The 26,371-nt window shown below is 43.0% G+C and overlaps 1 protein-coding gene across 1 annotated transcript in view; it reads left to right on the forward strand.

The window, feature by feature from the left end:
* Window positions 1-26,371, forward strand: part of TTC21B (tetratricopeptide repeat domain 21B) — a 557,642-nt gene that overhangs the window by 35,982 nt on the left and 495,289 nt on the right. The window contains exons 2-3 of the mRNA XM_085645393.1: window positions 24,749-24,878; window positions 24,977-25,087. Coding sequence (XP_085501519.1) covers window positions 24,749-24,878; window positions 24,977-25,087 — 241 coding nt within the window. The remainder of the gene's footprint in view (window positions 1-24,748; window positions 24,879-24,976; window positions 25,088-26,371) is intronic.

Below are 26,371 nucleotides of genomic sequence, written 5' to 3' on the forward strand. Positions count from 1 at the left end.
GACTGCATCCTTGGAGTATTCATAAGCAGCCTTGCAGCAGCATTTTGAACCCGCTGGAGTTTATTAAACGTAGCTTCAGGGGCACCTAAAAAAATAGTATTACTGTAATCTAATCTAGATACAATAAGCCCCTGAGTAAGTAGCTTCCTAGATGTCCAAGGGAGCAGGGGGAGAACTTTACGAGCTGAACGGAGAAGACCGAAACATACTCCAGCCGTTTTTTTCGCCTGGGTCCTGAAAGAAAGATCTTGTTCCAGCCAGATCCCCAGACTTTTGATCTCCCTTTTAGGACTCGGAAAAGCTCCCAAACCGCTAGGCCAGATAGTCGAAGGGAGAGAGGGAATTTTGTGTCCTAACAATATTAATTCGGTCTTTGAACCATTCAACTTTAAAGCTGATTCGCACATCCAAGTGTGGAATTTGGACATACAGGAGTACAGCGAATCTGGGTTATCAACAAGTTGGGATAAGGCGATCACCAGCTGAGTATCGTCAGCATAGCTGACGATTTTAATGCCAAATGGGGCTACCACATCCTCCAGCGGGGCCATATATACATTAAACAATGTGGGGCTAAGGGAAGAGCCCTGTGGCACACCACACTGGAGGGGGATAGACACCGACCGTTCACTGCCTTCCCAAACCTGGTACGTCCGTTCACAGAGAAATAACATAAGCCATTTCAGAGCCACACCTGCAACCCCTATATCTGACAGCCGTCGGATCAACACTTGATGGTTCACCGTGTCGAAGGCCGCACTAAGGTCCAGGAGGATCACAGCCACTGACCCTCCTGAATCCAAAATGCTCCTGGCTTCCTCAACGACTGCCAGAAGAGCGGTATCGGTGCCCTGACCTGGCCGGAATCCAGTTTGAGAGTCTCGCAATAGGCCATTGGACTCCAAAAAGTGTGACAGCTGACGGTTCACCAACCTTTCAGCGATCTTACCGAGTCCAGGAAGCAAGGAGATAGGCCTGAAGTTTGCCAAATCAGATGGATCTAGATTTGGCTTTTTCAGGAGAGCCTTTACCACTGCTCTCTTCCAGCTCAGTGGCACCAAGCCCTGGACAAAGGATGCATTAATGAGGTCCGAACCGGAGCCGCAATAGTGGTTGCTACCTGTTTCAGGAATCTCATAGGGACAGGATCCCTGGGGGAACCACTTTTCAAACAGCCCAATTCCTTAAGGACTTCATCCACTGAGACTAGCCCAAAGGTGTCCAAATGGACAAGAACTCCCCGCGACTGACTGCCCGTGTCTATTCTCTGGACATCCTGAGGCAAGGTATTTAGAATGTTCTCTATTTTCATATTGAAATAGTTCGCCAGCTCCTTGCATTTCTCACCTGGGCTGTCATGAGTTACCAGGGGCTCGGGAACTTTAAGAAGTTCCTTTACCACTCTAAAAGTCTCTCTAGAGGAGTTAGAGGAGCTTTTTATTCTCTCCTCAAAAAATTGAGCCTTAGCACGACGAAGAGCAGATTTATACACCCTGATTGCCGAGCGATACTTCTCTCGCCTAGCTTCCACCCCTTCCTTTCTCCAAGCCCTCTCCAGCTTCTTACATCCCTTCCTAAGGGATCTCAACTCAGGAGTGTACCATGGGGCAGAACCCATCCTCTTCTCCCTTTTTAGCACTCTCTTTTTAGGGAGAATGACATCAAGAGAGCTGGTCAACCACTGATTAAGGTTCGAGTCTGCGATTACCGGGTCCGAAACTGGAGAAGGACACGTACCTTCAAGAGTAGTAATCCAGTTGTCCACCGATAGCCTAGACCAGGCTCTCTCCAAAGTATGAACTTTAGGGAGGGGGGTGGCCATTAGTTCCACTTGCCAAGTAAAAGGAACCAGGAAATGATCTGACCACGGGAGAGGATAAGGGGGCAAAGACCTAAGATGGGGCATGTTAGAAAAAAGGGGGTCCAGCAAATGGCCCCTATTGTGCGTAGCTTCCGCGTTAATTAGACTCAGCTCATAGACTTTAAGATCACACTGCAGGTCTACCGCTATTAGATCCGCCGGATCATTAAAATGGAGGTTAAAGTCTCTTAACGCCATAAAATTGGCCGTGGAAGAAGCCAAAAACGTGACTGTTTCCATCAGCGAACTCGCGAAATTGCCCACACAACCAGGAGGGCGATAGACCAATAACCCTGACACCGACACCGTAGGTGAGATCCGTAGGGAGAACTGACAGCTCTTGCAGTCTAGCACCCCGCCGAGCTGAGCCCTACACACAAAAGTATCTCTATATATAATGGCAATGCCGCCCCCTCGCCCCACAGGCCTGTCCAAATGGTATATTAGAAAGCCTGGGGGGAGGGCTCGAACTATATCAACCCAAGCACAAGATGTAATCCAAGTTTCCGTCAGAAACAGAATATCTAAATCAAGATCTTGTTTAAGAAACTTAATTTCTAATGAATGGCTAGGGAGGGATCTACAATTCAGCAGAGCCATGAACAGGGCGCTCCTACCCTTCGCTGACTGGATCGTCTGACAAATCCTGCAGCCAGAGAAAAGTTTAGGACCTTTGTGGATGTACTTACAAGTTGTAACTTTCAGGGGGCGTAGTGACAAGATGTCCTCACGAGAGTATGTTATCCTTATTTCAGGCATTTTGGCCAGGGAACCTGGCCCTAAGACCGTCTAGGCACAGACGGGCTGGATTCTGGCGTGACTCCGGCGGAGATCCGGCGTATCCGCTGCGCGTCTGCATGACCTCCTTAAAAAGAGGTCAAGCGTCCTTGTGACGCTACACCGTCCAATCAGATGGCGCCGCCCGGCGTCCTTCACTCCCCCAATATGGCCGCCAAAGTAAGTACCGAGTGGCAGGGAAAGGACCCGCAAAAGCGCGGTGAATCAACGATTATAGTGCAGGTAAGTGGACAGCAGTATAAGAACAAGGGCAAAGATAAACAGAAATAAAAATAAATACAAAACGGGGAAATTTAAAAAACGCCTCACAAACGGCAGAACAGCAGCAATAAGCGCAGCGCGCTCTGACCACTCTTAACAGGTCAGTTGGTCAACTGGCAAGACTGACCCTCTGGTTTACCCTCCTTAAAAAGAGGTCAAGCGTCCTTGTGACGCTACACCGTCCAATCAGATGGTGCTGCTCGGCGTCCTTCACTCCCCCAATATGGCCGCCAAAGTACCGAGTGGCAGGGAAAGGACCCGCAAAAGCGCGGTGAATCAACGATTATAGTGCAGGTAAGTGGACAGCAGTATAAGAAGTGGTATAATGGTAGGTAACAGTTCCAGGGTTGGAATGCCCCTAGGAGTCTGTGCAAAGCTACTAACTTGCATGTTTTAAGGGTTTTAATCAACTCTTCTCTAATATTTTCCCATACTGAGAAAAGTTGAAAATTTACTCCGGACAATGGCAGACATAAAACCTCTTTCAGGGTTGGGGGAAAAAAGTGCTTTGAGGGAAAGTGAACTTGCAAACACTCAGATTTTCACTTGAGCAAATCTACACCTGGATATTTGCTCATGCTCAAATGCAGTTCACAAATCTTTTTAGGAGTACTATTTCTTGGCCTACTTGTGGAAAGTCTTGTGAATTCACACAAGTCGTATACCTGCACTTAATGCAAGGACATGAGTGCACTTTTGAGACTTTATTTAATAATTGGGCCGCTATTTAGGTCTGGCGTTAACCATGACCATTTTTGTATATTAAAATTCTGTCCATCTCTCTTTTTCTCTTTCTCACTCTCCTTCTCTTTCTCTCTCTCTCTCTCTCTCTCTCTCTCTCTCTCTCTCTCTCTCTCTCTCTCTCTCTCTCTCTCTCTCTCTCTCTCTCTCTCTCTCTCTCTCTCTCTCTCTCTCTCTCTCTCTCTCTCTCTCTCTCTCTCTGTTTCTCTTTCTCTCTCTCTCTCTCAGCTAGTTACACTTTGAGTGACAACATTCTGTTCTTTCACAAAGAGCATATTGACACACAATCGTTTTGTTCAGTGCCAGGAACACCGTGGCATTATGTGCTTTTGAGACCAACATGTTTTTTGCTTTTGCCAATGTTTGTTATAATGGTGATGGTCCAGCAGCTCCCACACCAATGAGGTTTTAGAAAAACCATGCCAAAATAAGTCACACATTGACAAAACTGAAAGGCTTTCCAACAATTTCAGACCCAATGGCTTTACCAATACTTGTTTATTTTTCCCATATTATTACTAAAACTGGTTACACTGATTTTCTTCCCTTATAAATATTTTTGGGAAATACTAGCATACTTTAACACATTTTACTGAATGATGCTGCAAAGAAATGGTACCTAAAATGTTACAGTAGTTTAGCAAAATGTTTTTGCATCTTTTTGTGAACATTTTATTTTGAAAGCAAAGAATCAGCAATCTTGCTTTCAAGGCTCTGCAAATATTTGCATCTAATCAGAGAGCATTCTGGGAGGAGTATACATAGCCTCATATTGCTAAACATTGAAAACTTGTGTACACATATTTATACTGGAACCACTGTTAGTAGTGCAGTATGAGCTTAGAAAATTTAATTAGAGCGCTCACCCTAATAATAAAGGCTTTGAATTAATGAACCATAAATACAAGTTTGAACAGCATTAACACATGGACACAAATATTATCTTAACTACAGGCAATGCCTTTCCCTGATTTATAATGTGGTACTGTAAACTGGCAGCCAAAGGGTTTGTGCTGTAGGGGGTTGGGCCTACTTGTCCCATGGACAAAATACACATGAAAACTTGTTGCCCTTGACCCCAAACAATATATCCCGGGCGTCAGGCTATATTAATTCTATATCCCTGCTTCAAGCTATCATCCGTATCTTCTAACTAACATTTTATGTCCAGTCACGGAGGCTAACATTCTATCCTTTATTGCTCCTACTTACAGCAGAAACAAAAGAAAGAAATTGGAACTTGAACCAATATTTCAAACTTTATAAAAACCAAGAACACCGTCCTCATACTTCTATTGTTTTTGCTGCTTCCAAGATAAGTACTTATGTTGGTTTGGTATGCAAGACAGACAAATGTGTCTGTTTTTGAAGTTCTGTGACTGGTATTGCCTTCAGACAGTAAGTTGTATGATTGTATATTTAATATTGAAGTATTAATTGGGTTAGTTTAACAAGAGTGTTTATAATTCTAATCTAACATTGCTGTAGGAGGGCAGAATGTAGATTGGTATAGTCTTTAACTTTAATAGGATTGTCAATAAGTGCTGCTGAGTAAGAGCTGTTTTCCATTTACTGCTTCATACCCTGTTTGATAATGTGGAGACCATTGCAGCAGGCCTTGTTTGTGTTTGACTGGTTCATTACGAGAGCACTTGGGGATCGTTTTGGTTTTTCTGCACGCAAGAGGGCAGCGCAAGCAGAGTATGCATCATGGCATTGTTGATCGCGTTCTTTCGTTTAGAGGAAATGACCTTTGACCACTTTGCGGGATGCTCAATGGCAGGAGGATGCGCTGGGAAAGCCTGTGTTAGTTCTCAGCATGTCCATTAGAGGGAAGATTGTAAAGTAGGGTGGCGTATTATGTCACACACAAGAGTCTGCCAATTTAGAAGTTTGGGAACTAAGAGCGCTATACTGGGCTCTTCTATGGCAGTTGGTAATTTTTTCTAACTGAAAAGAGTGCACGTCATTTGCAATTTTGGGCTTTCAGTCATATTGGGAGATGTTGGATATGAATGAGGAGCAGACATTTGAGGAAAAAAATTGATATTTTTGAATATTGTCATAGGGAAATTTATGAGCACCATCACAGATATGAAAGATAGAAACTTTGAAAGCTTGTGGCCTGATACAAGACTGAAAGTGATGGAGCCATTATTCACAATATTTTGGATGCTAATGAAGGGGAATTTTGTCGTGGATGAGTAGGAAGGATTACGAGGAAATACAGTTCGGAGATACCACAAAAGGTGAGATTTGTGACAGACAAAAGTTGAAGAATTCACTTGAGAGTGCTTCTGGCTCTGATGATGGGTAGATTAAAGGCCTGGAAAAAGTGTCCAAGAGTACTGAGTCGGAGCCTCAGAGGAGGCGAAGATTGACTTATCTTGTTCATCCAATATTGATTCAGATAGTGATGTGGTGGAAATGAAAGAAAAGGGACCTTTGGCTGAGGCAGAGAAGGCCTCTAAGGGGAAGGACGAATTTAAGTATTCTTTGGGGATGGGATGTTTGACCTACTCTGAATTAAACACCTTTTATCGCCTGAATAGGCTCTATCCCCACATGTTGCTCCGCATGCGACGCACTGGTTTTGCAGGGAGATACGTAAAAGGGCAAGGACCAGATTGAGATCTGAATATCCAAGGCAATTTTTGCCACATAAAATAGCCCTAACAACAGAACTGGATGCTAAGGATTTGGCGTTTATAGGTAAAAGTGGAAGAGATCCACAGAAAGGTTTGGGCAGGGGTTTAAGGTCCTGCCAAGATCATCTTCCTGATATTGTAGGACCCATAGCAAAGATATTTGAGATGGTGGAGGAGGTCGATATTACTGAGGACACAGTCCATCCTGAGGAGTTGCACCAGCGGGTGAAACAGTCCTGTTGTTTTCGGGGAAACGCTAAAACAGCATTGTCCCATAAGAGAACGAAGAGTATTTTGTTGAAAATAGATCCAGAATTATCTAAGTTGCTATTAAAGATGGAGACGCAGCATCTCAGGCTGTTTGTTAGGTGACAGCTTAATTTTGGATTGGGCAAATTTTGTAGGTGCTTTCAGTTACATTCAAAAGTCACAAAAATATATCAAGAAGGTTTTTGGAGACCGGGTTTTTGGTAGGGCCGGGAGAATGTGGAGTTGATTCCTTGACCAAGTGTATTTAGACGCTTAATGCAAAGAGGGTTTAGACCCTTTGGATTTAGCACTTTTGGATTGGTAATGCCCCAGGGTCTTTTTTTCACAAAGAGCACAAAGAAAATGTACACTGAGAGATAGATGTCATCGAGGATCTTCCACAGTGTAGATCAAGACCTTTTAGGTATCCCTCAAAAGTTTGGCAGACTAGCCCACTTTTATGGCATTTAGAGAAATATAACTCATAATCCTGGAGTATTAAAGATGGTAGGAGATTTCAAGATGGAGTTTATAGTTCTACCAGTTCAGAAGAGAATGCCACTCGACAAATTTAATGGAAAAGGATAGGATTTTGGTAAGCAAAGAAGTGGAAGAATTTGTTGCAAAAGGAGCACTAGTGGAGGGGAAAAACGGATCCCTTAGATTTGTAAGCAATATTTTCTTAGTAAAAAAAGAAGTACAAGTGTATGTAACTAGTAATAAACGAAAGAGTTGAACAAATGGGTGGTATATCCTCATTTGAGGATGGAGAGTATCCATTCCTTCAGGGATATATTGAGGAAAGGCGATTGGTTGACACGTTAGATTTAAAGGACACATCTGTGATTGTTCCTATCTAGGAACATCACCCGGATTGCCTTCAGTTCAGATAGATAGGGAATTTTTGGAAGTTCACATGCCTTCCTTTCGGGCTCTCTTCTGCCCTGTGGTGTTTTGCGAAGGTACTTCAGCCAGTGATCTCTTGGTTACGGCCCAGGGAAGTAAGGTTGGTCATCTATTTAGATGATATTTTGGTGATGGCTCTAGAGAAGTAGGTTGTCTTACAACACACAGATCTGGCAGTGGATTTGCTATGATTTCTAGGTTTTGTGGTCATCAAGAAAAAGACTTGTTTAATGCCCAGTCAGTAGACTCAATTTTTTGGTTTTGTAGTTGGTACTGTGCGTACAGAGTTATGGCTGCCAAGGAAAAATTGAGGAAGGAGTTGAGGAGGTTTCTGAGAAACAAAGAGCCGTTGTTGAGAATGTTGACAAGAGATATGGGTCTACTGCACTGTCATCAGCTATTAAGGCAATCTTTCAAGGGCCCCTTAATTATCAGGCATTACAGAGATGGAAGATAAGGTATTTAAGGAAAAATTGGTTGTATTTCGAGAAGATAAATTTGTCTCAGGAGTCGAAGGAGGAATTGAAATTGTGGTTGATAAATGTGGATGCATGGAATGGGAAGGCAGGTTTTGGAGAGGAACTGCATTTAGTAATAGAATCAGATGTAAGTTTGGAAGGATGGGGAGCGAGATGTGGGAGATTATCTGCAGGCGGCCGTTAGACGGATCAAAAGAGGAGCTTGCATATTAATTGTTTAGAGTTGTCAGCTGATTTATTTGCAGTGCATTGTTTCACTCAGGACAAGGTGAAGAGTTCAGTGATGCTTTGTATGGACAATTTGTTGGTGGTGAGGTAGGAGAACAAACTGCGGTAGAAAGGTTTAGCGAATCCAGCAAAGGTTTTTTGGACTTCTCGTTTGAGCAAAGGTATTACATTTATGGTGGAACATATACCTGGGTTAAGCAATGGTGTTGCAGATTGGGTTTGGAAGAACTTCAGGGATTTGAGCGATTAGAAGTTGAGTGAGGGTCATTTCTGGGTAGATTCGTTTGTGAATAAGTTGAACTGTTCATTGGATAAGTTCTTTGGTTGTAGACCAGACCCAGAAGCATTTGGAGTGGAATTGTACTTGCAAGATTGGAGGTGATTAGCGCTGTATGCTTTGCCTCCTTTTGTCATGTTGCTGATATTATTTGTTCAGGTTCGCAGGAGCTGGGAGGTAGTGGTAGTGATATCCCAGGTTTGGTTTCCTGTTATGAGAGAGATGTCTGTGGATTGCCAGATTATGGCTTCCGCGAATCAAAGATCTGGTTTTAGGCCTTTTAAAAAATCCAGATTTTCTGCCCACCAAGCTGTGGAACATCTACAATTTCCCCATACATGCTAGCTAGCATTGTAAATTATTGATTCAAATTGTGGTTCACTCTAGAATGCAGTATTGGATGTCCGCATATGTGAGCCTCACAAAATAGGACTTTCAGAAACTGTAGAAAGTAAAGCTATACATGCTGTCTTTGTCTTAAAAAGAATCATGTTTTAGGAAACATGATTTATTTGTGATGACTGTCACATCAGCAACTACAATTTAGAAATTAGATTTTTGATGACCAGTTTTGCACACCTTGTTTTTTTGATAGGTGCAAATGATCACTGTTGGTTCATTTTTAGTGGCGGACTTGAAGATTAGTTTGTTTGTCTGAAAGACCGAAAATAGCAAGATCATATCCAAATGCATAATATCATTCTTGTATTCATCAAGGATTATATGTCTGTTTCATAAAACCTGTTAAAGGGTTAATGTTAACGTTATCTATTTAGTAAAACTGTATTCTATGAATTGGCTTTCTAAGGGACATGGGGATAACTGTGCAACCATTACTTTAAAATAAAGAAGAAATAACGCGCCTTAATTATGTATATAAACACTTTGGAAAAAGAACACTTCTATAAGTGAGTATTCCTAAATATATAAATATATTAAAGTGTTAAGAGTGTGGGGTATCGGATACAGGGCTGAGGGTTTGGTGGGGGGCATTAGGTTTGGAGGTTAAGAGTTAGCATTTTAGGATTTAAGTATAGGGTTAAGAGTATGGAATTAAGGATCGGGCCAAGTATCCAACATTAAGAGCAAGAAAGTAATTAGCGATGAGCTGATTTTATGGCCCAAGTGATGAAGAGTAACCTGCAGACTTATCCACCTTTCCTTGTTGATTTGATACAGAGAGGCTCAGATGACAGAGGCATTAAATCTTCTGCATTCTTTTAATTTGTCTTTCTAGGATAACCCATAGACTGCTCTCTAGGTTTATAACCATCCTCTTGATATCACCTAAAAAGTAAATCCGTCAGTAATTCTGCTGATAAGATGTATATATATAGAGAGATCCCTAACAAAAAATAAATGCTTCTAAACCCCCTTTTAGGTGTGGCTGGAGACCACTTTAGCTGTCTACCAGAGCACTTACCTACACAAACAAGCTTTGGCAAAGCTTGTTGGTCTGGCGTGGTCGCCAGCTTTTGACTGTCAGTGTTTGTTTCGTTATGTTTTTTTGTATAATTTTATTGAGGGAGCTGCCAGTATGCCCCGTCTCTGAAGGCAACTACATTCTGTGCAGATGTGCTCCTTGTTAAAAAGTAGAATGTTGTCACTTCAGGTGACGTTAGTCAATGGCTGAAGTGCCACATGCGGTAGGGGACCGCGGAAAAATTCTACACAGCAGAATAATGGTAAAGAGGGCTCTCTGAAAATGCCAGTATAAGTATGTTATGCATTCAGTTTTAGTGAAAATAAAGCGGTCTTGGCTAACGCCAGACCTTGAGCCATTGGTTTGTTTTGGTCATCCCCCTTTAAAAGCTGCTAGTTTTTGGATCAGACATCTTCAGACATCGCTTGCAAAAAGTGCCATTCTCATTTTACCTCAGACCACGGGAGCGATACCTCACTGATAGGGCATAACAAGCCTGAAACCTGTGAAGGGTTGCTTGTGGTCACTTCTGGAGAGAGCCACACCTTGCTTTTAGGGTTGGACAAGTCCAACGATTTACATAAGCATCCGTCGAGGGCGGCACAGTGGTCAAAAAATGATAGATCAGTGGTGAGAGACTGTTCGCAAGCATTCCTTCCTTCACCTTTTGACACAGCAAATATCACACGCCAGGCTCCCGATCTTAATAATCAAGTTCAGTACGTAACACTGAAAATTCATATGACCGTTCGCTTTAAAATGGGTCTATACACTGATCATCTTTTTAATTATTATATATTTATTTTTTTACTTCAGCAGTAAGGAATGGTGACACTTACAGGCATATCTGTAGCCAAATATTTTTTTAGAGACATTGGAGAAAATGCTCATTCTGCTTGTGAAATAGGGCACGAAGAAATGATGGATGCAGCATGACATTCGTTTGAGACAACATCCAATTTCATTTATCATCTAGTCCTATTTAAATGTTGCCCCTCACTGTTCCTGCAAGGACATTGACGAGTTAATTAATTTGAGTAGCACTATTAATCTGGGAGAGGCTTTTAAGTGTTCTAACTAAAAGTATGTGTACTGTGAGATTTATTTCATGATAACAGACATATATATGCGGTACGTTTGCATAATTTACACCCGATTTATATTTGTTAACCCAGAAAAGCTGTCTTCTTAAAATTCTTTTTTTGAGGTTCTATTTCCGCATTTCGATTTTATACATTTTAATGTAGTCTAATGAGGGCATGAAACAAAAACATGCTGGTAAATAGGCAGTCACTCATGCAAATACTGAAAACATTAACTTGTGCCAGGAGCTTCGCCTCTAGCGGCAGACCTAAAGTACGAAATGTTTGTCTAATGCTACAGAAAATCACTCATTATGTAAGATTATGACTAGGCATATTGCCCAGCAATTGGAATTAATGAATGTAGCCGTATTAATACGTTGTACTGTATATTTTCGTTGTCCATTTGTTATGGCTTTGAATAATTAATTCCTGTTGTAATACGTTTTAAATTCATGTTTTATTATCTGTTTCAATAACACTAAGCAAAGAACAGAAAAACATTTATGGAAAATTGCAATTTCCATTTTTTAGCTTGCTGAGTAAATTGTGCTATAAGCCATTTCCCATATCATGGTTAAGGCGCATTACATTTGTGAGAACAGTTTTGGTACTCAAGAGTGATGCTTTCAGGGTTATGATCTTCTTTGGTATGCATATGCACGCACTTTTGTCACTTTTGGGCGTTAGATCTACTTTATCTGACAAGCCACTCATTGTAAGTTATAGGTGTTATTACCCAAATTAATGGCGCTCGTTTTAATAACAAGCGAAGGATAGAAAACTCGTCTACACTACTGGGATTGTAACTTGTGATCTTCAGATCACTGCCTGTTTTATAAGTGAAGTTCATCTCACTGAGCCAGCTATGGTTTAGTGGATTGTATGCATCTGTCTTCCAGACTGACATCACAACAAGCAGAGAGACTCTTGGCATTGACTGAAGCAGATCTCTGGTCTTTTCTGACTGACCCCAGTACTGATAAGTTTGTGTGTGTGTGTATGTGTATGCCACTGACGTGTGTGGAAAAAACAAAGTTTTGATGTCAGATAAGGTGTTGCATATGAAATATTATCAGCAATTGAATATCTAATATATTGGACCAGTGAGGAAATGAAATGTTGTGCTTGGTCCAGTGAATTCCTAATGGTTGTAGCAGGAATCTGAAATGTTCTATGAATTACATAGTACTATGTACTCACAAAGGCAGATTAGTCGCGCCAGATCTTAGGGATGAGTTGGCGGCTTCCAACTTACTTAGATGTCAACATTTCCCACAGGTGACAACCACTTTCAATTTAAGCTGATGATTTCTGGGTTAAAGAGACCCCCGCTACTATCCAAATATTTAATTGTGTCCAGGATGGCATTAGCTTTACTTTCCATATCAGGAATGACCTTGTTGCTTTTCCTTAGCTCCGTCAGGGCCACCACCTTGTACTTTCCAGAAAAGGTAACTTTTTAAAAATGTTTCAGCGAACCAACCAAATGGTCAAGGCCAGTAAGGTCCAGCCAGAGCAAGGTTAATTTGTCTAGCTGATCCACTGCTTTATTAGTTGAACAACACACTGAACACCTATTTAGTTATTGATGGGATGAGTCCCTGTTCAATCCTTCTGCAAAAGAATCCAGGTTGCAGCAGAAAATGTATGTTCAAATGCATGTCTTAGACCGTGACACTTGAGCTCTTCTAGCTGAACTTATAGATGACTGAGAAGAAAACTTTGGAGATTTTTCAATACGAAATGTTTGGTAAAGGAACAAAAGTGAGCGACAGTTGAACTAAAATAGTATGCTATAATTTATTCGATCAATTTGAGGCCCAGTTTATTTGGCAGTAATTTTACTGTCTAAAGAAAAAACTCCCCTTAAGTGGCTCATTCAGATAAAAACAGAGCACACAACCTCTGAGATTACTCATATCTTCTCCATATACATGTCAATGAAGATGTTATCTCATAGATTTCCCACTTTGATGGAAAGATAACAAAGGTGGGTGAGTAGAGCTTCCACCATGTCAAGGATGGGAACTGGGAACTTGTAGTTGATCCACTCAGGCCACTACGTGTGTCCTTCCTTTTCTTTTTTGCATGCACATTTTTTACATAATGATCCTATTTTGCCCTAGCCCTCATGTGCTTCGTTATCTACAGCAGTCCTTTTACCACTTTAAAAGCACAGTCGTCTAGTAAGTGTAGCTTGGCGCATGCCAGGCTTATATTATTTACCTGAGAATGTTTTTCTTTTTATTAACTGTTCACGTCTGAAATTGACCCCTGTATATATGTGGCCAGTTGCCCTTGCCCCATGATGCCTATTTATTATCCTGGAGAGAAATGTTAATTTCCCACCATTTCCATGTACGTGCGATTGACCTGCGCCTGCCTTCACAACCTTCGAACAAGACCTGAAGGCCAGCATGTAAAATACCATTACAAATTAATTCAAAGTGTAGTGGAGGAGGGCATGTCTACATTGTGTGTCTCCTGGATAATTTCTCTGTCCATCTCTGCTAAAGCAGGACTTTTTATGGAATATGCATGTAACATTTTGGTACCTTTTTATAAACCTTGTCTTTATGAAGTAATCTGCTAGCTTCTCCCTGGACATTGTGGTGAGACTAGAGGGTTAGAGAAGAGCTGCAAACTGAGAGAGTTGAACTAACTATAAGGTCACACCCTGAATCAAAAAAACAGATGCCAACCAGAGCGACCTTAATAATTACAGACCTATTACTAACTTCCCTCTCCTTTTCAAAACCATTGAAAAATGTGGGCTCGCACAACTCGACAACCACATTAAAAAATACAACCCACACAACACCACCTAATCTGGGTTCAGGAAAGGCTGCCGTACAGACGACCTACACAGAACTCTGGATGATGGTCTGGCCTGCCTCCTAGTCCTTCTGGACCTCTCGGCTGCCTTTGATACTGTTAACCATGACATCCTCCTAAATGCCTTCTCACAGTGTTCAGGCATCAAGGGAACGATCCTTCAGTGGTTTGCTTCTTTCCTGAACCAATGCTCCTAGCTAATCAAACTATACCACTGGTAAGGAATTAATTATTAAAAATAAATTTAGACTTGCAGACCATATATGAATTGCACATTACAATGCATTTGGACCGTTGAAGAAAAGTTTAACATAGACAGATAACATGTAGGAAAAATGTGCTTATTTGAAAGTATAAAAGAATCTCGTTAGAATACATTTCAGCTTTGATAAAAGAATGTTTTCACATAGAAAAATAACACAGGACAAATGTGCTTGCTTAAATGTATATGAAAATAACAAGAATTGTTTTTTGTTCTAGCTATCATTCGTAAATGTGCCACTTCAATTGAGTTCATGCCTTTTTCTTTTAACTCTGGCTCATAGCTATACAGACGTTTATTTAGGACATTTGGCCTATCATCTTGCTAAATACTGTGCTGACTTAAAGCTTAAGTTTCCTTGGCTTCGAAGATGGTGGCGAGTTCAGACGTGCGGCGCTAAGCCCTGCATCAGGCCCGCCACAAAATCCTAAATAGCTCCTGCATCTGCCTCCAATAAGTAGCACTGTACACCGTGGTGCACTTCTGGATGTCGCGCCGACCCTCGACGCCAAAATCTGGCTGCAACGGGGGCCGTCACCAGTGATTGGCATCAAATCGGCGTGAAACCACGGGACTCAAGTGATGATGGCCCGGCCAGACGCATTTGAAATTGGCAAACACTGAGTGCATTGTCCTCCACGGGGGTGAGCTCGATGTCAGGCGAATACACTGTTGGTGACAAGCCTATGGAGAGGGGATCACACTACTCGCCCGACCCAGCCTGGATGGGGGTTCCCGAGGCCTGCCTCTATCGTTGCCTGTGGGGCGCCGGGGGATGGTGTTCATGCAGCGGTGCGGCGCTCCCCACTAGGAGTCTGACAGGACGTGGTGTCTGCGTTTACGTGCTCCGGGCCAGTGAGCTCAGGACTGGTGGCCTCAACGCGTGTTCCATGAAGGTGAGTGCTTGTTGCGACTGACATGCGCATACTCCTGGGCAAATCCATATTCTGGAACCGCATAGCCTGCCTGTTTCTGCTGGGCCTACAAGACTGGAACACCTCTGTTGTATCTACCCGTGAGGCGCTGGGAGCAGGCGGCAAGTTATCCTTCCGGTCTGACCTCAAAGCTGGCCGCAAAGCTTGTAAAGCCCTGGCAATTAATACTCTACCTCCTTGCAGGCCCTGGACAAAGGGCTGGAGGGGTGACAGACTCTCTTGGCCTTGTGAATGCTGGGACGGACACGAGAGTTGAGCAGTGGTGCTGAGCCTGTTTGAACTGCCTATAGTCTGCTGTGATCCCCCTTGTTTACCGGACCCTGTGTGCGGCTCATACCTCAATTACTTTACCTCTCGGATACCCACCACATTGGCCTACACCCACAACTCCAGTGCAGTGTTATTAGTGGATGACCCAGCATTATAGCTACATTAATGCTACAGCGAAGGACCGTTGTAGCATCACTAGTGGCGGACCATTGGACAAATGTGCCTGGCAATCTATCCGACTGTACGCACCTACACCTTGCACTCAATCTGGCCATGTCACGATACCCACCCTAATAGATCGCAGTCTACTAATGACTGGTGCGACACCCCAATCTCCCCTCAAGGAGTCACCGTTGACAGGCTATTCTGTTACACAGCGCCACATGTCCGGACAACGAGATGGGGAGACCCAGAACTGACAAGATGCAGCCCCAGCCACCCATAATAATGACTCCGGCTTCTGGGGTGGTAGAGACCGAGCAGCCTGTGGCCTCGAACTCCGTTGATCATACCAATCATTCACACTGGTTTGATTAATTAATGGCAGCGATACTGGATATCAAAACTACACTGGGCCCTAAGATCGACTCGCTTTGCTTAGAAATGGGGTTTCTAAGGGAAGACCATAAAAAATTGAAAGATGGAATGGAGGACTCCGAATCTACACTAGCATCCTTGCGCCTCACAGTATCCACGGCAACAGATCTGATCAAATCCCTCCAACAGGAGGTGGAATACTTGAAGTGCGCTGTGGAGGACCAGGAAGGTAGGTCCCGCAGAAATAATATCCGCATAGTGGGTCTACCGGAACGGGCAGAAGGCCACAACATGGAGCTATACTTGGAGTCTTGGTTCTCCACGTACCTCCTCCTTAAGGGCAAGTACTCAAAATACTTTTCAGTCGAAAGGGAGCATAGGGTGCCGGGAGGTCCCCCACACCTGGGCAATCCTCCCAGGCCAGTGGTAGCAAGACTGTTTTAGTTACCGCGATAGAGACCACACCTCCAGGTAACCAGAGCCCGCGGCCCATGGCAAATTGAGAATGCCACGGTACACATTTATCCAGATTACATTCGGTCAGTGCAGCGCCGTAGATCCTCCTATGTGGAAGTTAAGAAATGCCTTCGGGACAATGAAATACAATATTCGCTGCAATATCTTGCCAAGCTACGTATTTGATACAAGGACAGCAGCATCTTCTGCTCTACTCCTGAAGAGGTCTGGTCCTGGATAGATTCGCATGGACTCACACATGCCCGCCTACCACCTCAGTTGTCCCTCGTCGGGCAAGGAAACTGGTAGGTACACATAGGGGTCATGGCAAGAACAGCTCATAGCTTCCAACGAAGGCCCAGCTAGCTAAAGAACGAGAACAAGCCAGAAAGATGGTGGAACACATTGGCGGCCCCATGTCTCCTCCAAGATCCGAATCAGACACGGATACGGCATTGGATCAAGCATTGCCTCTAACTGACTCACAACATGCAGCATTGCTGGGGGGAGGACCGGTGGTCACCCCACATACTGCAAAGGAACTCGGATGATTCCTTGGATGGAAACTTGAAAGGCAGCAGCGGAACACTCTGTGTCCCTCATCAACATAGGGGCCGACGCACCTCTCTTTCTCTCTACCGCATATTGAAACTAAAGAACACTACAGGCTTGAACTGTACATGGCGGCCGACTCGCAAACTATGTACAGAACTGCTGCTCCCCCAAAGAGCGATAAGTGGCTGATATAGCATCTCTATATTTTCTTATTTTCTTTTTCTCTCTGCTTCTTTACACTCTATTCCTGGCTTAAGATATCATTGAACATTAATTTTCTTATTCCTTTTGCTGTTGTTTCTTATTTGGATTAATGCCATTTTAGTGCAGATGGCTAATTGCCTGGGGTGGGGTGTTGGGTATTTTTATTATTCGCTTTGATCTGTTTTTTAGGTCTCGCCTGACCCAGCGCATGCGCTGGTCTGGCGAGACTTATTGAGAGGGCTCCAAAAAGTGCTACCAGGCCAGCCTAGAGCTACAGTGCATGTGCTCAGGCGCGCGCGCCGCGCTTTACCGTGATTACTTTCACTTTCGCGGCCGCTTTGATGTTTGATCGCGATTGCGATCACTTTCACTTTCGCGGCTGCACGGCCGCTTTGCATAGCCAATAGGTCTCGCTTTTGGGACCTTATAAGTATTTAGTTATGCAACTGTTGCATGGCTAAACACTTATAAGGTCCCAAAGGCGAGACCTATTGGCTATGCCAATGCCTGTCTCCCTATGTCATGCATAATGTGCAGGATGGCTGTCATTTTGGTTGCTACAGTGGTCGGGGGTGGGGATTGGATGGGGAAATTAGCGGGCGATGGCGATGTACTGGACACACATCTGCACCCCCGCTCTTATTTATTGATCATTAGATAGTACGCAATGACTATCTTATTGACGTGGAATGTACGAGGATTGGCAGTTTGTGCTAAATGCCACAATGTCTACCAATATTTACGCAGCCACAAGATCTCATTTGCATTAATACAAGAAACACATCTTACTACACAAACCCTCACGTCCCTCGGTAAACGTTGGAGGGGCACAGTCATAGGTACCACATACTTGGGATATGCCCGGGGCACCCTCATAAGGGTGGCACCTGGCACCCCTTTGAAGATACTTCACACCCAGACTGACACTCAAGGACGTTGCATAATTCTAGAAGATCTCCTAGACGGCTTCCCACTAACACTGGTTTCCCTATATGCCCCAAACTCAGGACAAGCTACTTTTATACAGACAATCACACAGTCTTTACTAACTGACCCCACAGCACCAACATTCTGGGGCGGAGATTACAATTGCGTGCATGACATTACCCTTGACCGCTTGCGCCCTCCGCTTCCGGGGGCACAATCCATTAAACTAACACAACATATGAAGGATTGGACTGTTCATATGCAACTACATGAAGTTTGGCGTAGGAAGCATCCCGCGTGGACTTCTTCACACTAGTCCACAATCCATGACCTCCACACAAGGATAGATGCAATATATTGCTCAGCCAATGCCTTGCCCAGAGTTTTGCATGCGGAATACTTGGCGCACGCAATCTCAGATCATAGTCCACTGCAGCTGCATCTTTCGTGGGGAACTCAGAGGGCCAGGATACTGACTTGGCTTCTTCCTCTTGTAGCACTCAATGATGCGGCGTTCCACGCCTCCCTATTACAATTTGTTACCTCATATTTCCAAATTAATACTGCCACTGCCTCAAATGTGGGCGTGGAATGGGGCACATTTAAGTCTTTTCTTTGTGGACATGGCATTTAGACAGCTTATGGCTCACATATGTCGCTCACGACAGATCTCCAGAAACATGAGTTGGAAATACAAAGATGCGAGCTGCTCTTCCCCACAGACCTCCAAATATGCCCCTTTTTTCCGGAGCCTCTCCTGGCATGCAAAGAGACATTAGACAATCTTTGTGCGCTGGACTACAAACAATACCTTGCCCGACGGCACACCGAAGGGGGAAAAAGCTGGCAGAATGCTAGCAAGGCTATTAAAATCTGACACTTCACAACCCCCTATCACGGCGATATAGGGCCGCTTAGTGAATATCCAGGAAGCGAATAATGACTCCTTCCATGATTATTATACCCCTTTACAAAGCCCGTGACACTGGCTATCTCCGTCTTATTCAGCAGTCCTTATCACAGGTCCAACTCCCGCAAGTAACACAACCTCAGTACGACTTGCTTGAAGACTCCATCACTGCAGATCACATCTCTGAAGCGATCAAACAATTGGCAACAGGTAAAACCCCGAGGGCGGATGATTGGCTGTCGGAATTTTATTCAGCTTACTCCGAACAACTTACTCCTCTCCTAACCACTATGTACGAAGAAGCATTTGAAAGGTGAGAACTCCCGCCCTCCCTGCGAGAGGGGGCACTGGTTTTGATATTAGGTCAATTATTAGCAAATAGGCTAATAGAAGCAATGCCCATACTGATACATGAAGACCAGAACGGTTTTATCCCGGGAAGAAACACCGGGCTGAACTTGCGCCGCCTTTTGAAACTCCTACTGGGCCCGTACAGAACTTGGTACACCTTGGATAGCATTTTTAGACATTGACAAGGCATTCAATACCTTGAGTTGGAAATATTTACTAGCTGTGTTGTCTGGTTTCAGCATGGGCCCTAACTTTCTGAGATGGGTATGTATATTATATACAAAACCACAGGCTACGGTAAAAGACTGGTCGCATCATCTCCCCGTCGTTTGTGATAGAGCGCAGCACAAGGCAGGACTGCCCTCTCTTGCCCACTTTATTTGCATTGGCCATTGAGCCCTTGGCATGTAAGTTGCGCCAACGCGCTCTTGGTTGGGGTTTATATGTGGACAAGCAGTGGCACATTGTGTCTCTGTATGCAGACAATACGTTAATTTGACTACGTGGCCAGATGACCACCCTGCAAGAATTAATTGACCTGGACGACCATGCCCGGGTCTCGGGCCTATGGGTTAACCGGCCCAAGTCAGCAGTGTTTCCAATGAAACCGCTTTCAATGGACCAGAGACAAGCCATGCATCGCGCTCCATTGGAATGGCCGTTTGACACTTTCAAATATTTGGGAGTTCAAGTCTACCACTCTTGTACAGCTATAATAGACGGTAACCTAGGCAGAGTAATCACTAGGGCACACGCAGCCCTTCCATTTTGGCTGAGTTTACCCTTGTCCCCTATAGGACTGGTTGCCATCTCTAAAATGCTTCTACTCCCCCGGCTCTTGTACTTTTTCTCCACTCTTCTTCATAGACTGCTGCAAAGTTTATTTAAAGACCTGGAATCGCTCCTTGTCTCCCTGATTTGGGCGGGGTTCAAGGTCTAGGTTGGCACTCCGTAAATTGTATCTGCCACTTTCTGACGGCGGCTTGAGGGCACCAAACTATGAACATTATTACTCTGCAGCACAATTCCAGTGGCCAATGAGGTGGCTCACGAGTAGTAATCTCACCGAGCTGGCCACTTGGGCGCAGAAAAAACAAGGTAAAATATACTAATGTTGGCAGCAAGATGCAGCTGGTCAAAATATGTATTAACCAGAAGTCATCCTACACCATATGCTCTCAATCTGCCACTTGACGTCCTACTGGGCTCATATACCTGTCATATGCGTCCGGAGCTTGAGTCCTGGAGAGCAGTGGGGTTGGACATCTGGGGCGACTTGTTTGTAGTCTCGCAACTACAAGACTTTGCAAGTTTAGTGGATTACTTCGGGGTTCCACAAGGGACGTTCCTATTCCACGTGTTGCTATCCCAACAGTTACTCCAGACATGGGGCAATACCCAAGCTGAACTTGCCACATTTCAGCCATTGCAAACTCTGTTGACACATGGGCAGGGCAAACATGCAGCAACAGCAATTTATAACTCTCTTAAACCCGACTTTAAGCCTCTATTGGCTCTAATGCTTACTTACTGGAACTCTGCATCGTCGATCAATATTACCAATAAACAATGGGCACAATGCATTAGTTACCCTAAAATCATATCCACGAACGCCAAGCTGAAGTATGCACAATTTAATTATTCACACAAATTTAACAACACGTAGATTGGCACACATGTACCCTACTTATGTTGTTGGGTGCCCTAGGTGCATAGCCTCAGAGGCAATGTTTCCTCATATGGTATGGCCTTTCCCTCACATACGGGCATATTGGAACGAGGTGGCAGCGACATTAACAGAGGCAGCAGACATCCTAATAACAGCTCAGGGCCCGCATTTATGAAGCGCAATGCCTTACGTAAGAACCTCAAAACATTTTTAGATTTGGCTCTGGCAAAACGCAAAAGAGCTATTTCCTAGGGATCGCAAACTGGCCCCAACACACGGTCATGGCTTGTGCGCCTCCGCAGAGCACTAATGGCAGAACATGCAACGCAAGCAATCAATACAGCATGTACACCTTCACGAATTAACCCTATACAATGGCGAGAGTACTTGATGTTCATAGAAACTAAACTGTCTACGACAAACCTAAGTCCATCGTAGAGCATGCCCTCACCCTGCACTCCCAGCATGCCATATTGCCTCATGGATACATATACAGTGCGTCCCCAAGGTCCTTATATCTACGCCCAGTAACGGCCTAGACCAAATTATATACACAATTACGTGGGTTGTGAGGTATCCCCCGTACGCATTTCCCCCCTCCTCATACCACTCATGGACACATACTGTTACTTACCCCTGATCACCAACGGCCAGATCCAAGCACAAATGCAAGACAGACGAGATTGAATAACTCTGAACAGTTAGTAGTTTACTTGTTGTGTATTGTAATTTTATTTTTAGAGTCCATGGCATAAAATATTTAAAATATTAATACTGATATTGTATATGATACTGCCTGGTACCCCACCAGAGCTGTTCTAGTAATTGTTATTGAAATGCTATGCATATCATCATTGCAAAGTAAAACACTTGTATAACTTGCTGAAAATCAATAAAGAATATTTCTTTTTTTAAATGTTTCCTTAGATTCATCATACCATATTTGATCATCTGTATAACAATTAACTTTGCTGTGAATTCATAATGAATAGACTGTTATAATGAACAATACTTTAGATATACTTTATGCATGCTCTACTAGAACATCATTGATATATTGTTTAAAGAGCATCTCACTATTCACAATAGACACTGAACGCAGCTTTTAGCTTGGGTAAGAAAGTACTCATGAGAACTTTCCTCCATGTTTCTAGTATATGGCAACAGTATTTTACTATATACCTGCGTGAATGTTTATGGTGGGAATCGGGAGACGAAGCAACGGATGTTGACGACACCGTGGATGAGCGATATCGGACACCTACCAAGCTGTGTGATTTTATATAAATGAGTGTTCCTAGTGAGTTAAAGTGGAGATCCTGCTTTCTGACCTCTGAGACTAAGTTGGAGGAGACCCTTTCTGGCTCTGCTACAGGAGAGTCGCTCTTTCCATTCTTGCCCTTTGTTACCGACAGCTATTGCTAAAGGTGACTTTATTCTTCTTCCTTTATTCTGATCAATGCTACTTCAATGATCATTCCTATATCACTGCTTTTTTGACCGTTGCTACTGGAGCTTTAGGTAACTCGACGGAGTTTCCAGAAATCTTGCTCTTTTCTGAAAGGTACTCTTCATGGGTTTCGCTGCGTAGGGTAGATTAGGCTATTTAGCTAGATACTGACAATTTCTTTTATGGAGCACTATGTATTGATTTGTGCTGTTACTCGTCAACCTTTTACTGAATATTTCTGTAAACTGGACTAATCCGAATAAAGATGCCAAAACCATAGTAATCCTTTAAGATAAATAAAGGTTTTGAAAACGTATTCAACTTCTCATCATTGACTGAATATTAGGGACCTGGCAGTTGTTTATATATGCATGACTTGTTTTGTTCCAGCTCCATTTGTGCTACGGGGGCAAAGGCCCATATTACCGGTCAAGCGCCATCTGGATTTCCAAAGGTCAAAATGTGTAAGTCGGGGTGTTTAGTCCTAAATACCATGTGGCCAATAGTTTAGGCGCTAACAAACTCTACCTCAAAAGCAGCACCAGTCTCACAAGGAGTCCCTCAAAGGTCAATCCTGCCTTCTGCCCTATTCAACCTCTATATGGAACCCTTTGCAATGATCATGAAACAAACCAGAATTGCCTATCATCTCTATGCAGATGACACCCAACTCTACATGAAAATCTCATCAGTTACAGACACTAAATAACACTCTCTCCACGTTTCAGTCCTGGTGGACCAGCAACCACCTTAAGCTCAACCCCAACAAAACCGAACTCCTCTTCTTCCAACTGAAAGAAAACTCCTTTCCCGTAGATATTTGGCTTAACAACCTCATTGCATTAAACTGCAAACTATCCACCTCCAACACTGTCAAATCTTTAGGGATCAGACTCAACAGTCACCTGAACATGATGGAGCATATTAATGCATATGCTAAAGGTGCCTTCTGTTTGTTGAAACACCTTACAAAAAAGTCAAGTCCTTCATCCCCATTGGAGACCTAAAAACTGTATCCTTGGTCCTCTCCAAGCTGGACTACGGTAAAGCAACAATCACGGGCGCCCCAAATATACAACTAGCCCCTTTGAAAGGTACACTCCACGCTGCGGCTAGACTACTGTCCGGGGAGAGTGGCTTCGACCACATCACCCTCGCGCTCAAGAAACTCAACTGGCTGCCAATAGAGGCAAGATCTATACTCAAGACTGTTTGCGTAGCTCACAAAGCTCTCTGCATGGAAAAATCAGTCCACCTAGCAAATAAACTTGAAACGGCTGGTCAAAAGAGACCTTTTCGAAGCTCTTCATTCCCCTCCAATTTAGGAAGGAAAAATCTCGCTCCCGCTTCTTCTCCGAGAATGCTCCTAGAATCTGGAACTCGCTGCCACAGGATTTGTGTGACAAACAATCATTCCCCCACGTCAGTAAGAAAATTCAACTGCTCCTCAACCGATATCTAAATCCTCCTCCGTTAAATCATCGGACTTGTCTGTTGCTCCCACCCAAACAATATCTAAAAATATGAGCATTACTACCTCGGGGGGAGGGGTGGGGGAGGAACTGTGCCTATACTCTCCCCACCTTCGCAACACCCAAAGGTAGCTACCTCATAACTAGAAGATCGTCCAGCTATCCTCCGTTTTATACACTTTGTTCTCATTTACTCCACAGCTAACTTATGTAATTGCTGCTGTGCCAACTGTGTAATGCTATATATACTGGAACTACCTCAAGACTATATTGTCCATATATCCTAATGTCTATCATATACGTCTTCTACATACTTTTACCATGTATTTATATTGAATCCATATGTAACTCATGTAATTGCTGCTGTGCCAACTCTGTAAAGCACTCGAATACCTTTGTGTCAAGTACAAGCTATACAAAACTAGATAAATAAAAATTCTTTATCCTAAGGGCATCAACTAAAATCACTAACAAGCTCAAAAGTGAATCTGTCTGAATAAACTTTTCAGGTGTGATGCCAGGCTAGTGAGTCCCATTGCAGTCGCAAAGGCAAGGGCTAGAGGAACTTCGCATTGATGCAGATTACCTTGAAATACCATAGGATGAGCTTGGAAACACTGGGTATCCTGTATGGCTGAACAGTAGGTTTACTCTCCTGGGGTCATACTCTGCCACGACAGATGAGACGAACTCTGTCGCAAAATCCTTTACCACCTAAAGGATTGAATCTAAGGAAAACCCATGCTTCAAAAAGTATTGGGGCAATATCTTTGTTGCTCTTAATATTCTGAGAAAATACTGGCCCCAAGTTTTATCTATTGTCGTTTTTTACTAATATGTTTATTGTATCACCAGGTAAATTTTGTACACCATTTTGAATCGTTGATAGTTCCTATGTTATGTTTATCTTTTATCAAACAAACTTTTGTTTATTTACTTTGTTGACATGTTTCTTTCAGGCTTTAATCAATTATTATTGCCAGGAAAGGTATTATCATCATATTCAAATTACCGCAAATGAAGGTTTGAAAAGATATGGGAACGACCCAGTGTTTACATTTTTCCGGGCCTTTGGAATATTGATGGAAGGTAAAGTTTGCTTTTGAAATGTTTTTACAATTTAGACATGCGCATGAAACTCTATAGATGAATAGTAACACATTTCTACGTTTGTTTCCTTTCCTTAGATCAAATTCCAGAGGCAATTAGGGAACTTGAACCACTTAAAGACAAACCAGATGTTTCCCTTTGTTCTCTATTGGCACTAATATATGCCCATAAAAAGAATTCGACTCCAGGTAAATCAGTTTAAATCACAGTGGATTTTAAGTCAAGTTTAGCAATGCTTAGCACAGGCCATTTTGCAATGTTTATGATGCATTCTAAATCCAAGACAACTATAAAACAAGTAATAAATGTATTTCTGAATTGTATTGACCACATAGAAATTAACACATTTTGTATCCAGGAAACATCTTCCACAAAATGAAGGCCTGTCTATAGGAAATGTCTGTCTTTGTGATGAACTCTTAAGTTAAAAGGTAATACTCATTTATTTTAACCCCATAAGTGTTGAGGCTTGTACCTCCATCATTCTCTCCACTCCATTGATGCCTGGGACACTTCATGCGTAAGCCTTCATAACTTGTTTCCCCCACAAAAGGTAGCCCGATCAAGTTTGCTTAATTTATTATTTCCACATGTTGGGAATTTTAAAGGCACCCAGAGATTGTGGATTTCCTCGAAAGGAACCAAGAAAATAGCTATAATATAGCACCGTTTTTGTCTAAGAAAATGGCATCAACAAAAGGTTTGCTGTGCTAAGATCACCATCTTCCAAGGTTTCAGAAACAAATAGATTTGGGAAAAAAAACTTTTTTCATGTTTTGGTGGACTCTGCCTTCTTGCTGTTTGTGGTGGTCCCCAGTGTGAATCCCAAAAACGGTGAACCTGGAAAGCTATTTCTTTTCTGAAAGGTAGACAAAATTCTGATTTTAGCAAAGGGTCATTCTTGTAGATCGGCTTAGGTTTTCCCATAGTGAACTGAATAAAAAAAGATGAAAATAAGCAGAAAGAAATAGCAATGAGAGGCAGTGTTTTCATCTATACTTTGCTCCAATGGCCAACTTACCAAAGCAATAAATAGTTTCAACTGTCCTTTTTGGTTTCAGGAATTTACAGATTTTGCTGGCTGGCCAAAAACAAGTGGTTCCCAGAGCTGAAGCTTATAATGCTATTTCATTGTGTACTGACCTTGCATCATTTCGCTATCCCTAATGCTGATTGTTTTTTTAATTTTTTTTAAATTAATTTAAAATTGTTTATTTATTTACTTTTTATCATAAACTCTGATCACTTTTGTGCACTATGACCTAGGCCTGTCTCACAGATTGTGGTCTTGTTGGACCGGGAGGGGTACCCAAACCACTACCATCATAGTGGTAGCAGGCAAGGAGTTAAGCAGCACAAGCGCAGTGGTGGCAGCATACCATGTAGTGATCGGTGGAAGTGAGCAGGACCTTTCTTACTCTGGGTCACTAGAGTGAGGCCTACAGGCTCACTCACATTTTTAAAAGTTATTT

This window comes from Triturus cristatus, chromosome 3_1, assembly GCF_964204655.1.
Source record: "Triturus cristatus chromosome 3_1, aTriCri1.1, whole genome shotgun sequence".
Classification (NCBI taxonomy): domain Eukaryota; kingdom Metazoa; phylum Chordata; class Amphibia; order Caudata; family Salamandridae; genus Triturus; species Triturus cristatus.